Source organism: Eumetopias jubatus, unplaced genomic scaffold (assembly GCF_037043125.1).
Source record: "Eumetopias jubatus isolate StellerSeaLion01/CBP00866 unplaced genomic scaffold, mEumJub1_p1.0 scaffold_4, whole genome shotgun sequence".
Classification (NCBI taxonomy): domain Eukaryota; kingdom Metazoa; phylum Chordata; class Mammalia; order Carnivora; family Otariidae; genus Eumetopias; species Eumetopias jubatus.
This window is the reverse complement of record NW_028274810.1, coordinates 149,080,615-149,092,713: the sequence shown is the minus strand read 5'-3', so window position 1 is coordinate 149,092,713 and position 12,099 is coordinate 149,080,615. Positions and strand designations below refer to the sequence as shown.

Here is a 12,099-nt window from a genome sequence, read left to right as displayed (position 1 = left end):
AGCAACTGACAAACGTGTCCATATAGGGGCGCCTGGGTGGCTCAGTCACTATGCGTCTGCCTTCGGCTCAGGTCATGATCCCAGGGTCCTGGGACTGAGTCCCACGTCAGGCTCCTTGCTCAGCGGGAAGCCTGCTTCTCCCTCTCCCACTCCCCCTGCTTGTGTTCCCTCTCTCGCTGTGTCTCTCTCTGTCAAATAAATAATAAAATCTTTTTTTAAAAAAAATGTGTCCATATAAACTATCTTAAAATTACATTGTAAAATCCATCTTACTTTTGTGGTTTAAATATTAGTCCTATGGGATGCTCCTCAAAAAAAAAAGGCCTATGATCAAATACTTTTGACAAATAGTATATACTGTAACCTCCTCATAGAGGTTCCCACTGTAACGTTAATAACAGTGAAAGCTTTGAGAAATGCTTCAGCAGAAAGGCTGTTGAATTTTGTTTAGTCAATTGTTCCACAACCTTCTTCTTTGACTGAAGAAACCTTTTTCCAAGGAACACCTTTAACAGCCATGGAACATATTTGGAAAAGATTGTGTCAAGGCAAACATCTGATGTCTTTATACTTGGCTGTCTCCAGTGAATGCAACTGGTCTGTACTTAGTTACCAAGTCAACAATTACAGAGCCATATAATATCATATCATTGTGCGTCAAACATACTCAAATTTAAAGGAACAATGTAAAAACAAAGAAACAAAAAAGCAAGTACAGAGCCAGGAGTGAATTTAGCAACCATAAGATTAAATGCTGATTTACAATTTTTTAGCAACATGAGGTGATTGTTTCATAATTTCACTAGCCTTTTGTCTGCCAGAGATTGACATGCCAAATCTTTTTGTGTCTTGTTTTGATACTGTGGTTAGGAAGAAATGAATGAACATTAAATAATTATCTCTGGGGGGAGGGGGGATGGGGTAACTGGGTGATGGACATTAAGGAGGGCACATGATGTAATAAGCACTGGGTGTTATATAAGACTGATGAATCACTGAACTCTACCTCTGAAACTAATAATACACTATATGTTAATTAATGAATTTAAATTTAAAAATAAATAAATAAATAGTTATCTCTGGGAGTGGCAAACCGTTAAGGGCACTGTCGGTGTAAATTTTAGACTCTAAAAGCACAAGAGCTCTAAAATCACAGGAGAATGACACCCAGACTTCCTGAGATTCCCAGGAAATGTTCCCTATTAAAAACTGTCTTTACTTCACTCTATCCTTATTTCACAAAATGAAGAGGTCTCATGCATGTTTCTGTAAGAAATCTGGTGGGAATATTTTTTTAAAATTAAGCTTACTGTGTGTTAAAAAACAAAATTCAGCTGAGTAAATTTAAGGATCAAACTGGCTTTATTCGTGAATCAGACAGCATACCATACAGCAAATAGAAAGAGGCTCCAAATTGTTACACAAAATGGGAGATCTCTACAGACAGAAGGGGGCAGGGACAAGGAAAGAATGGATTACCTCATCTTTCTTTGGGTGTTGGGTTGGGTCTCTCAAGTGGATTACCTCACTACTGCTGACCAGTAAATTCCAGACTGACCAGTTAAGATTATATTCCTGGGCATATGCAAACAATGAATCATGGAACACTACATCAAAAACTAATGATGTAATGTATGGTGACTAACATAACATAATAAAATAAAATTTAAAAAAAAGATTATATTCCTGGGGGAGGTTGAAACTGCAATTAGGTTAGGTATTAAGTTTCAGTTTGGTGACATGGTCTTAGCACAAGTGACTCCATTTTCGACATGTTGCCTTTTTTTTTTTTTAAACATATGCCATTACCATTTGCAAACATCTTCCCAAAATATCTCACTGATTTAGAGGGCATTAGAGAAAAACACCCAAAAGTGAGTAATGTATAAAAGAAATGTGAAAACTATGATTCTCCATCAAAAGCAGAAGAAATGTAGTCACAGATGAAATTCCCTATGAATATCCAGTGAAGAGGTTGAATGGTATCAGTTTCCCAGTGTGATGGTGGTTAATAACCTAAACTGCTATATGGCATTATATGGTTCTTTATACTCTTCCTGCCCTCATTCCCTAACTTTCTTAGTTCTCTCCATCATGATGTCTTCAATTGTATATTCATATAAAATGTCCAATTTCACACTAAACTCTGGTTTCAGAGACTTCAAAACATATCACAATAGGCCCATCAGCAAGTGCCCAGCTAGGTATATGGTCTTTTATGGACAATGACAGCTGCTGCTTTTCTTATTTCTTGTACTAAACACTGCTGAGTTGATAGGCCATCTGGCTTTAGTTTTTTTATTTTTATTTTATTTTTTTAAAACATTTTATTTATTTATTTTGACACAGAGAGAGAGACAGTGAGAGAGAGACAGCGAGAGAGGGAACACAAGCAGGGGGAGTGGGAGAGGGAGAAGCAGGCTTCCCGCTGAGCAGGGAGCCCAATGTGGGGCTCGATCCCAGGACCCTGGGATCATGACCTGAGCTGAAGGCAGACGCTTAACAACTAAGCCACCCAGGCGCCCCTTTAGTTTTTTTATTGATTGAAACAATCCTTTAAAATCTATATTCTTATTCACATCCCTGTGATCCAGTAAAAGCAAAGTGTGGGAAGGATAAATAATATTTGTGGAATAAATTATGATCATGTTGGGCAGATTTTCCAATTTCTTTTATATAGCAGCGTATATATTCTTGCTATATTTTGCATATTTGTGAAATGATTGTCTAGAACCCCAGTATGCATGATGAACCATTTCAGGTACTAAATTTCTAATTATTTAATGCATTTAGTGTTTTTAACATATGTCTCAATCATTATCATTTATGTAATAAGAATAAATTTATGTAATAACTACAATGTGCTCTGGAATTTAAAAAAAAAAATCACCATTGTTTAAAAACCCCAGGAAGTTCAAAGAAAAATTAAAACTACAAATTTAAAGAATTTTCTAGTGACTGATCAAATTACAAAACTGGATGAAATATATGAAATTGATCTTTCAAAAATACATATTAAGCATGATATGCTTTTAACTTTTTTCCTTTGAACTGTTAGTAAAACCAGAACACGACTTCCTTTTAGTTAAATTTTTACCTTTTTAAAAAATTTATATGGCTGTGGGACACCTGGGTGGCTCAGTCATTTGAGCACCTGGCTGTTGATTTCAGCTCAGGTCATGATCTCAGGGTCGTGGGATGGAGCCCCGTGTTGGGCTCTGTGCTCAGTGGGGAATCTGCTTGAGATTCTCTCTCCCTCACCCTTTGCACCATTTCTCTCTCTCTCTTTCCCATCTAAATAAATAAAATCTTTTTTTTAAAGATTTTATTTATTTATTTGACAGATAAAGACATAGCAAGAGAGGGAACACAGGCAGGGGGAGTGGGAGAGGGAGAAACAAGCTTCTCACCGAGCAGGGAGCCCGATGCGGGGCTCGATCCCAGGACCCTGGGACCATGACCTGAGCTGAAGGCAAACGCTTAACGACTGAGCCACCCAGGCACCCCCAATATATAAATCTTTTTTAAAAATTTATATGGCTGTGTCTTCATTAGTTTAAATAGGCTGTTTTGTGGGATGCCTGGCTGGCTCAGTTGGTGGAGCGTGTGACTCTTGATCTCAGGGTTGTGAGTTTGAGCCACACATTGGGTGTAGAGATTACTTAAAAATTTAAATAAAATCTTTGTTAGAAAAGGATAAAGAGGCTATTTTGGCCAGAAAGGATCACAGAATATTGAATCTCTATACAAATGGTCTAAACATTAAGAGGGGTATTAAGACTGAAATTGTTACTTTATCAGTACAAAAAAACCCACAAATGATAAATTTATCCCTGAATTATTGAGTGCCACTTCATACATTTGTCTTTATGTTTCCTAGACTATGATTTTGTTAAAACAAGATATTTGGCGGGGGGGGGGCTCCTGGCTGGCTCTGTTGTAGAGCATAAAACTCTTGATCTTCGGTCCTGAGTTCAAGCCCCACATTGGGCATAGAGCGCTCTTAAAAAAGAAAGAAAAGAAAAGAAGCTTTTGTATTACTCATCTAGAGGATATAATTAGGTGGTTAGTTGGTATACAATTAGCATTTGTTAAATGAATGATGAGTTTTAAGGGCACACACACACACAAACAAGTGAAAATGAACATTGGCTAAAACCTCTCAGAGGTAAAAAAAAGACCTAGGTCACTTGGATCTGGGGCAGCTGCTGATACATTAAGAACTGAAGAAATGCCAAAATAGCATTGTGAGAATTGTGGTATATTTTTCAGTGCTTGTATTTAACACATTAATGTTTTTTAATACAAAATATAGAATGCAATATAATTAATTATATAAATCACAAAATAATTAGGGAACTTATTTAAGAAGTATTCATAGTACTCCATAGGCTGCATGGTCTGGTAATAGGAATGGAATTTAAAGTTACACGATGAACTTCTTTTTTCCTTGTAACCGTGTATCTCTGTAGAGATCATTCCCGTTGGGAAGGTTGAGGCCCACTGTGGAATCTGTGGCCAGGGACAGGAACCCGCTGGACCTACCTGTGAAAGAATATCTTGATAATAGAGAATCAAAAGATGGTCTTCATCATAACCATCCTGACCAACAAGGAACATTTGAAACCATGAAATTGCAGCTGTTTGACATTTTTTGACCTGAAAAATCCAGTTTCAGCCTAAAACTATGCCCTAGAGCCGAGTTGCTGAGGACACAAGAAAGTAAAACACACATACAGCCCTCCAAGGGCATTGGGGTAACTGGATTAGAAGGAAGGGTCTATCTCCCTTGCAGAATCTAGCCTAGATTTGACAAAGGATGGAAATTCCCAACAAGAAAAGGGCAGGTGGATCTCCTAGCCTCCAGTCTTGTTTACCCCACATCATTGTCTCCTGGATATCTTCAGTGCTGGCCTTCGGGTGCACACCTTGAAAATCCTGACCCCTTCACAGGCATACTCCCTTCCTCTTAGCTCTGTGACACTCACAGATGCCTTTCTTTTATTCACAGAGGTAGCTAAACTTCTGTGCTCAAGAAAGCAAGAATTTGGGACAGGGTGGCTAAGTTGGAGAAGTATGTGACTCTTGATCTCAGGGTCATGAGTTTGAGACCCATGTTGGGCGTAGAGATTACTAAAAAAAAATTAAAAATGTCAGAAAATCGCGAATTAGGGGCAAAAGATCAGGGAAAAGTGGAGAGAAGATTAGGAGACGAGTTGGGGTGGGCATTTTTGACATCACAAGTGGATTTTTTTTTTGAAGATTTTATTTATTTGACAGAGAGAGAGAGAGTGAGAGCAGGAACACAAGCAGGGGGAGTGGGAGAGGGAGAAGCAGGCTCCCCGCAGAGCAGGGAGCCTGATGCAGGGCTTGATCCCAGGACCCCAGGATCATGACCTGAGCCGAAGGCAGCCGCTTAACGACTTAGCCACCCAGGTGCCCCACAAGTGGATCATTTTTAATAATCAAGAAACTGAATGACAACTGAACTGACAACCAGAAAAGAAATAGAGACAATAAAAAATTTTCTCTACTTAACTTTATATATGTGTTCCTGTAAATAAAAAATTAAAAATTAAATAAGATAAATATTATAGTACAAAAAGGAAAAAGCACAACTGTTTATTTGAAAGATTTTATATATACCAACCAGTCTGGACTTTGATCCCTTGATTATACCTAAATATAATAATATTTTGTGTAAATAATTGTCAAGTAACTAACGAGTAAATTTTAATAAAATTGAACCACCTGCAAAAGGGAGAATGAAGTAATTCGAATGCAGAAATGAAGTAATTCAAATTCTGTTTGTCTATACAATTACTACTATCAATAAAGTATTATCATTATTTATTTAAAATCTACTGTTTAAACACACAAGAACAGGTAATAACACAAAGGTTGGAGACGTGAACTGAGCCAGAAGTGAGCTAAGATCATTCTGAGCCTTTATGAACTTACTCTTGAAATGAATGTGTATAGCTGAGTCCATGTGTTCTAGGAGTCAACTGCATCACTGAATTCTACTAATTTACTTCCATGTAGAATACCAGGTTTATTAAAGGATAGCTAATACAAATGTGCCAGTTTGAAGCTATTAAATCTCTCACCAGTAACTGCAGCAAGTCTTTTTTTTTTTAAGATTTTATTTATTTATTTGACAGAGACGCAGTGAGAGAGGGAACACAAGCAGGGGGAGTGGGAGAGGGAGAAGCAGGCTTCCCGCCGAGCAGTGAGCCCGATGTAGGGCTCGATCCCAGGACCCAGGGATCATGACCTGAGCCGAAGGCAGACGCTTAACGACTGAGCCACCCAGGTGCCCCTGCAGCAAGTCTTTTTTTTTTTTTTTCTTTCTTATAGCCTTTACTTTTGCGACATGATGGAAAAAGGCGACAGGTACACACGGAGAAGACATGATCACAGTTAAAAGTGAAGACAATCTAACCAGAAAGCTTTAATGCCTGTCAGCTAATGTTGAAGCTAAAGTTCTGAGTATGGCATGCTACAGGGCTGAAAGGAATGGCAATTAGTATTCCTCTCCTTCTTCTTCACCCTCTCCTTCAACAGAATCCACACCAACCTCCTCATAATCCTTCTCCAGGGCAGCCATGTCCTCACGGGCCTCAGAACACTCTCCTTCCTCCATGCCCTCCCCCACATACCAGTGAACAAAGGCACGTTTGGCATACATCAGGTCGAACTTGTAGTCCAGGCGAGCCCAGGCCTCAGCGATGGCTGTGGTGTTGCTCAGCATGCACACGGCCCGCTGCACCTTGGCCAGGTCTCCACCGGGCACCACAGTGGGAGGCTGGTAATTAATGCCCACTTTGAAGCCAGTGGGGCACCAGTCCACAAACTGGATGCTGCGCTTGGTCTTGATGGTGGCAATGGCAGCATTGACATCTTTGGGAACCACGTCGCCACGGTACAACAGGCAGCAGGCCATGTATTTACCGTGCCGAGGGTCACATTTCACCATCTGGTTGGCCGGCTCAAAGCATGCATTGGTGATCTCTGCTACAGAAAGCTGTTCGTGGTAGGCTTTCTCAGCAGAGATGACGGGGGCATAGGTGGCCAGAGGGAAGTGGATGCGGGGAATAGGGCACCAGGTTGGTCTGGAATTCTGTCAGATCGACATTCAGGGCTCCATCAAATTGGAGGGAGGCAGTGTTGGAACACAATCTGGCTAATAAGGCAGTTAAGGTTAGTGTAGGTTGGGCGTTCAATATTGAGGTTTCTACGACAGATGTCATAGATGGCCTCATTGTCTACCATGAAGGCACAATCAGAGTGCTCCAGGGTGGTGTGGGTAGTGAGGATGGAGTTGTAGGGCTCAACTACAGCTGTGGAAACCTGGGGGGCTGGGTAAATGGAGAACTCCAGCTTGGACTTCTTGCCATAATCGACAGAGAGACGTTCCATCAGCAGGGAGGTGAACCCGGAACCAGTTCCCCCTCCAAAGCTGTGGAAAACCAAGAAGCCCTGAAGACCTGTGCACTGGTCACCCAGCTTCCGAATGCGGTCCAAGACAAGATCAATGATCTCCTTGCCGATGGTGTAGTGCCCTCGGTCATAGTTGTTGGCAGCGTCCTCCTTGCCGGTGATGAGCTGCTCAGGGTGGAAGAGCTGCCGGTAGGTGCCGGTGCGAACTTCATCAATGACCGTGGGTTCCAGGTCTACAAACACGGCCCTGGGCACATACTTGCCGGCGCCCGTCTCACTGAAGAAGGTGTTGAAGGAGTCATCTCCTCCCCCGATGGTCTTGTCACTTGGCATCTGGCCATCGGCCTGGATGCCGTGTTCCAGGCAATAGAGCTCCCAGCAGGCATTGCCGATCTGGACACCAGCCTGGCCCACGTGGATGGAGATGAACTCACGCATGGTGGCTACGGGTTAGGAGGTGCAGGCGACAGGAGCAAACACCGGGTCCCGGTTACCGTCCCCGACAAGCTAAGAGTCGAGGTAAGTAACGCACTGAGCCCCTGCAGCAAGTCTTAGAACCAAGGGCAACAAAAGATTTTTTTTAGAGGTGTAGGTTATTGCTTGCACTGTTCAGAATTGCTGGCACATAACGATAATGAAAATCAGACCACATTTTAGTCAATTTTATTTTTGTTTTAAAAATGCAGACTACAGGGGCGCCTGGGTAGCTCAGTCAGTTAAGAGTCTGCCTTTGACTCAGGTCATGATCCCAGGGTCCTGGGATTGAGTCCCTCATCGTGCTTCCTGCTTAGCGGGTCGTCTGCTTCTCCCTCTCCCTCTGTCCCTCCCCTCTACTTGTGCTCTCTCTCTCTCAAATAAATAAATAAAATCTTTTTAAAAATGCAGACTACAGGGCACCTGGGTCGCTCAGTTGGTTAAGCGACCGCCTTTGGCTTGGGTCATGATCCTGGAGTCCCAGGATCAAGTCCCGCACCGGGGTCCCTGCTCTGCTGGGAGTCGGCTTCTCCCTCTGACCCTCCCTCCTCTCATGCTCTCTCTCTCTCATTCTCTCTCTCTCAATAAATAAATAAAAATCTTTAAAAAAAATGCAGACTACAGGGGCACCTGTGGCTGTCTCAGTCAGTAGAGTATGTGACCCTTGATCTCGGGGTAATGAGTTCAAGCCCCATGTTGGGCATAGGGTTTACTTAAAAAAAAAAAAAAAAAAAAAAATGAAGGGCGCCTGGGTGGCTCAGTTGGTTAAGCGACTGCCTTCAGCTCAGGTCATGATCCTGGAGTCCTGGGATCGAGTCCCGCATTGGGCTCCCTGCTCAGCAGGGAGTCTCCCTCTCCCTCTGACCCTCTTCCCTCTCGTGCTCTCTATCTCTCATTCTCTCTCTCAAATAAATAAATAAATAAAATCTTTAAAAAAAAAAATGCAGGGGCGCCTGGTGCAGTCGTTAAGCGTCTGCCTTTGGCTCACGTCATGATCCCAGAATCCTGGGATCGAGCCCCGCATCGGGCTCCCTCAGGAATCGGCTTCTCCCTCTCCCTCTGCCTCTGCTTCCCCTCTCTCTCTGTCTCTCATGAATAAATAAATAAAATATTGGGGCGCCTGGGTGGCTCAATCGTTAAGCGTCTGCCTTCGGCTCAGGTCATGATCCCGGGGTCCTGGGATCGAGCCCCGCATCGGCCTCCCCGCTCCGCGGGAAGCCTGCCTCTCCCTCTCCCACTCCCCCTGCCTGTGTTCCCTCTCTCGCTGTGTCTCTCTCTGTCAGATAAATAAACAAAATCTTTAAAAATAATAATAATAATAAATAAATAAAATATTAAAAAAAAAAGAATTCCTCCATAAGGATGTCTATTTTAAGGAACTTGAACAAAAGGCAGAAAGGGCTGACTTCTATTGGCTGCATGTGGCCACCAGAGGGAGGCAAACCGCTGAGGCTCCGTCTACCACCAGGGCCGCCTAGTTTTTTCTCAAGGAGTCATCCAGGTCTTTGACTGGCTCCAACCTAAACATGAATCTAAATGAGGGGACCAAATTGCATAAGGCAGCCCAGTCCTGTTTTCCTCATGTAACATAATGCCTGTGAGCCTTTTCTATTTATTTACTGCTCCACCAAAGTAGCTAAGGGCCAGTGTGACAAAGTGAACGTTCTAAACAGAAGTGAGGTCCTGCAGATCCAAATTTTAACCACTACTTGTATGAAGACACTGTTAAATTCAAAGAGGAGGTTATAAATGTGTGTGTGTGTGTGTGTGTATATATATACAGTTTATATATATATACACAAACATAAGCATATATACATATGTATACATATATACATACATATATATGATATAGATGAAATGTAAATAATTGAAAGGATATACACCAAAATGTTACAGTTATCTCTCTTTGGATGATGGGGTTATAAGTGATTTTTATTTCCTGGTTACCTTTATTTTCTAAATTTTCTATAATAACCAGGTGTTATTTTGGTAATAAAAGTGAAAGTCTGGGTTTTTTAAAAATTTAACTCTCCCGGGCGCCTGGGTGGCTCAGTTGGTTAAGCGACTGCCTTCGGCTCAGGTCATGATCCTGGAGTCCCTGGATCGAGTCCCGCATCGGGCTCCCTGCTCAATGGGGAGTCTGCCTCTCCCTCTGACCCTCCCCCCTCTCATGCTCTCTCTCTCTCATTCTCTCTCTCAAATAAATAAAAATCTTTAATAAAAAACAATTAAAAAAATTTAATTCTCCAATATATTAACTCTACAGAAGTCCCATATAATGACCAGTTACAATGCACAACTCTGGGCTTTTCCCAAAGTCCTAAGTCTTATTAAATAGTGCTTTCCAGGGACTGCTCCATGAAAATAACCAATTTATGACAGTAATTCTCACTCCAGGCAGAGGTTTGAGAAGACAGAGTCAACCTCCTCTAGGTCCTTGAAGTTGAAGCAGACACAAAGCCAGTTCTGGGCCCAAAGTTGGCCCTCATTAGGAAAAGGTACTTTAGTGAAACCTAATCTGGGCTGGCCACAAACCACCTACATTTGTGTGTGTGTGTGGTAAAATAGACATAACATAAAATTTACCATTGTAATAATTTTTAAGGGGGGAGGGGAAGAGGGAGAGAGAGAGAGAGAGAGAATCTTAAACAGGCTCCATGCCCAGTGTGGAGCCCGACCTCACAACCCTGAGATCATGACCTGAGCCAAAATCAAGAGTCAGACACTTAACCAACTGAGCCACCTAGGTGCCCCTACTATTGTAATAATTTTTAAGTATATAATTCAGTGGTGGGACGCCTGGGTGGCTCAGTCGTTAAGCGTCTGCCTTCTGCTCAGGTCATGATCCCAGGGTCCTGGAATCGATTCCCACATCGGGCTCCTTGCTCAGTGAGGAGCCTGCTTCTCCCTCTCCCTCTGCTGCTCCCCCTGCTTGTGCTCTCTCTCTCTCTCTGACAAATAAATAAATAAAAATATTTTTTAAAAAAGTATATAATTCAATGGCATTAAGTACCTTAACAATGTTGTGCAACCATCACCACTATCCATTTCTGGAACTTTTCCATCATCCTCAAAAGAAACTCTATTCCCATTAAACACTAACTTCTTTTTTTTTTAAGATTTTATTTATTTTGGGGTGCCTGGGTGTCTCAGTCGTTAAGCGTCTGCCAAATAAATAAATAAAATATTTTAAAAAAAAGATTTTATTTATTTGACAGCAAGAGAGGGAACACAAGCAGGGGGGAGTGGGAGAGGGAGAAGCAGGCCTCCCGCTGAGCAGGGAGCCCGGTGCAGGGCTCGATCCCAGGACCCTGGAATCATGACCTGAGCCAAAGGCAGATGCTTAACGATTGAGCCACCCAGGCGCCCTCAGCACTAATTTCTTGATTCCCCTTCCGGCCCTGCGTACCATTGCCACCACCCCTGGCAAACATTTTTCTACTTTCTCTCTCCATGAGTTATTACTCATGTTAATGGAATCATACAATATATGTCCTTTTGTATCTGGCTTATTTCACTTGGCATGATGCTTTCAAGGTTCCTCCATGTGGTAACATGTGTCAGAATTTCATTCCTTTTTATGGCTAAGTAATATCCCATTGTAGGTATATACCACATTTTGTTTATCCACGCATCGGCTGATGAACATTTGGGTTGTTTCTACCTTTGGGCCATTGTGAATAATACTATTACAAACAATGGTGTACAAGAATCTGTTCAAGTGTCTGCTTTTAATTCTCTGGGGTATATATACCTAGGAGGGGAATTGCTGAGTCATAGGGTAATTCCATGTTTAACTTTTCGAGAACTGCCAAACTGTTTTTCATAGCAGCTGTACCATTTTACATTCCCACCAGCAATGCATGAGGATTCCAATTTCTCCATACCTTTGCCAACACTTGTTGTTTTCCATTTTTGCTCTGTTTTTTTTCCTTTCATTATAGTCACCCCACTGGGTGTGAGAGCCACCCACATTTTATATGTCCTATGTATCCTTCGCAGACACACTACCAATAAACAATTATGCTTGTTTGTTAAGATTTGTCACACTAAGTAATATTTGACCCACGGAAGCTGAAAGGCCAAGTTTGACGTTTACTTTCCTACCCCAGGATGCCTCCTAAACACTTTGTGTACGAAAACAGGCATGGAACTAGACGGCCATGGGAAGCGTGACAA

General features: G+C 42.1%; 1 protein-coding gene and 1 pseudogene across 1 annotated transcript; both read right to left on the bottom strand.

Annotated features, from left to right (window-relative positions):
• Window positions 1–6,526: 6,526 nt before the first annotated feature.
• On the bottom strand, window positions 6,527–6,946 carry LOC148164617 (tubulin alpha chain). Its single transcript, XM_088022885.1, has one exon. The coding sequence runs from the start codon at window positions 6,944–6,946 to the stop codon at window positions 6,527–6,529; it is 420 nt and encodes a 139-aa protein (XP_087879011.1).
• Window positions 6,947–6,972: 26 nt separating this feature from the next.
• Window positions 6,973–7,961, bottom strand: LOC114216143 (tubulin alpha-1C chain pseudogene; annotated as a pseudogene).
• Window positions 7,962–12,099: the final 4,138 nt, after the last annotated feature.

Excerpts from the sequence above, each read along its gene's own strand:
- LOC148164617 (XM_088022885.1), bottom strand. The coding sequence starts at position 6,946 with ATGGCCTGCTGCCTGTTGTACCGTGGCGACGTGGTTCCCAAAGATGTC.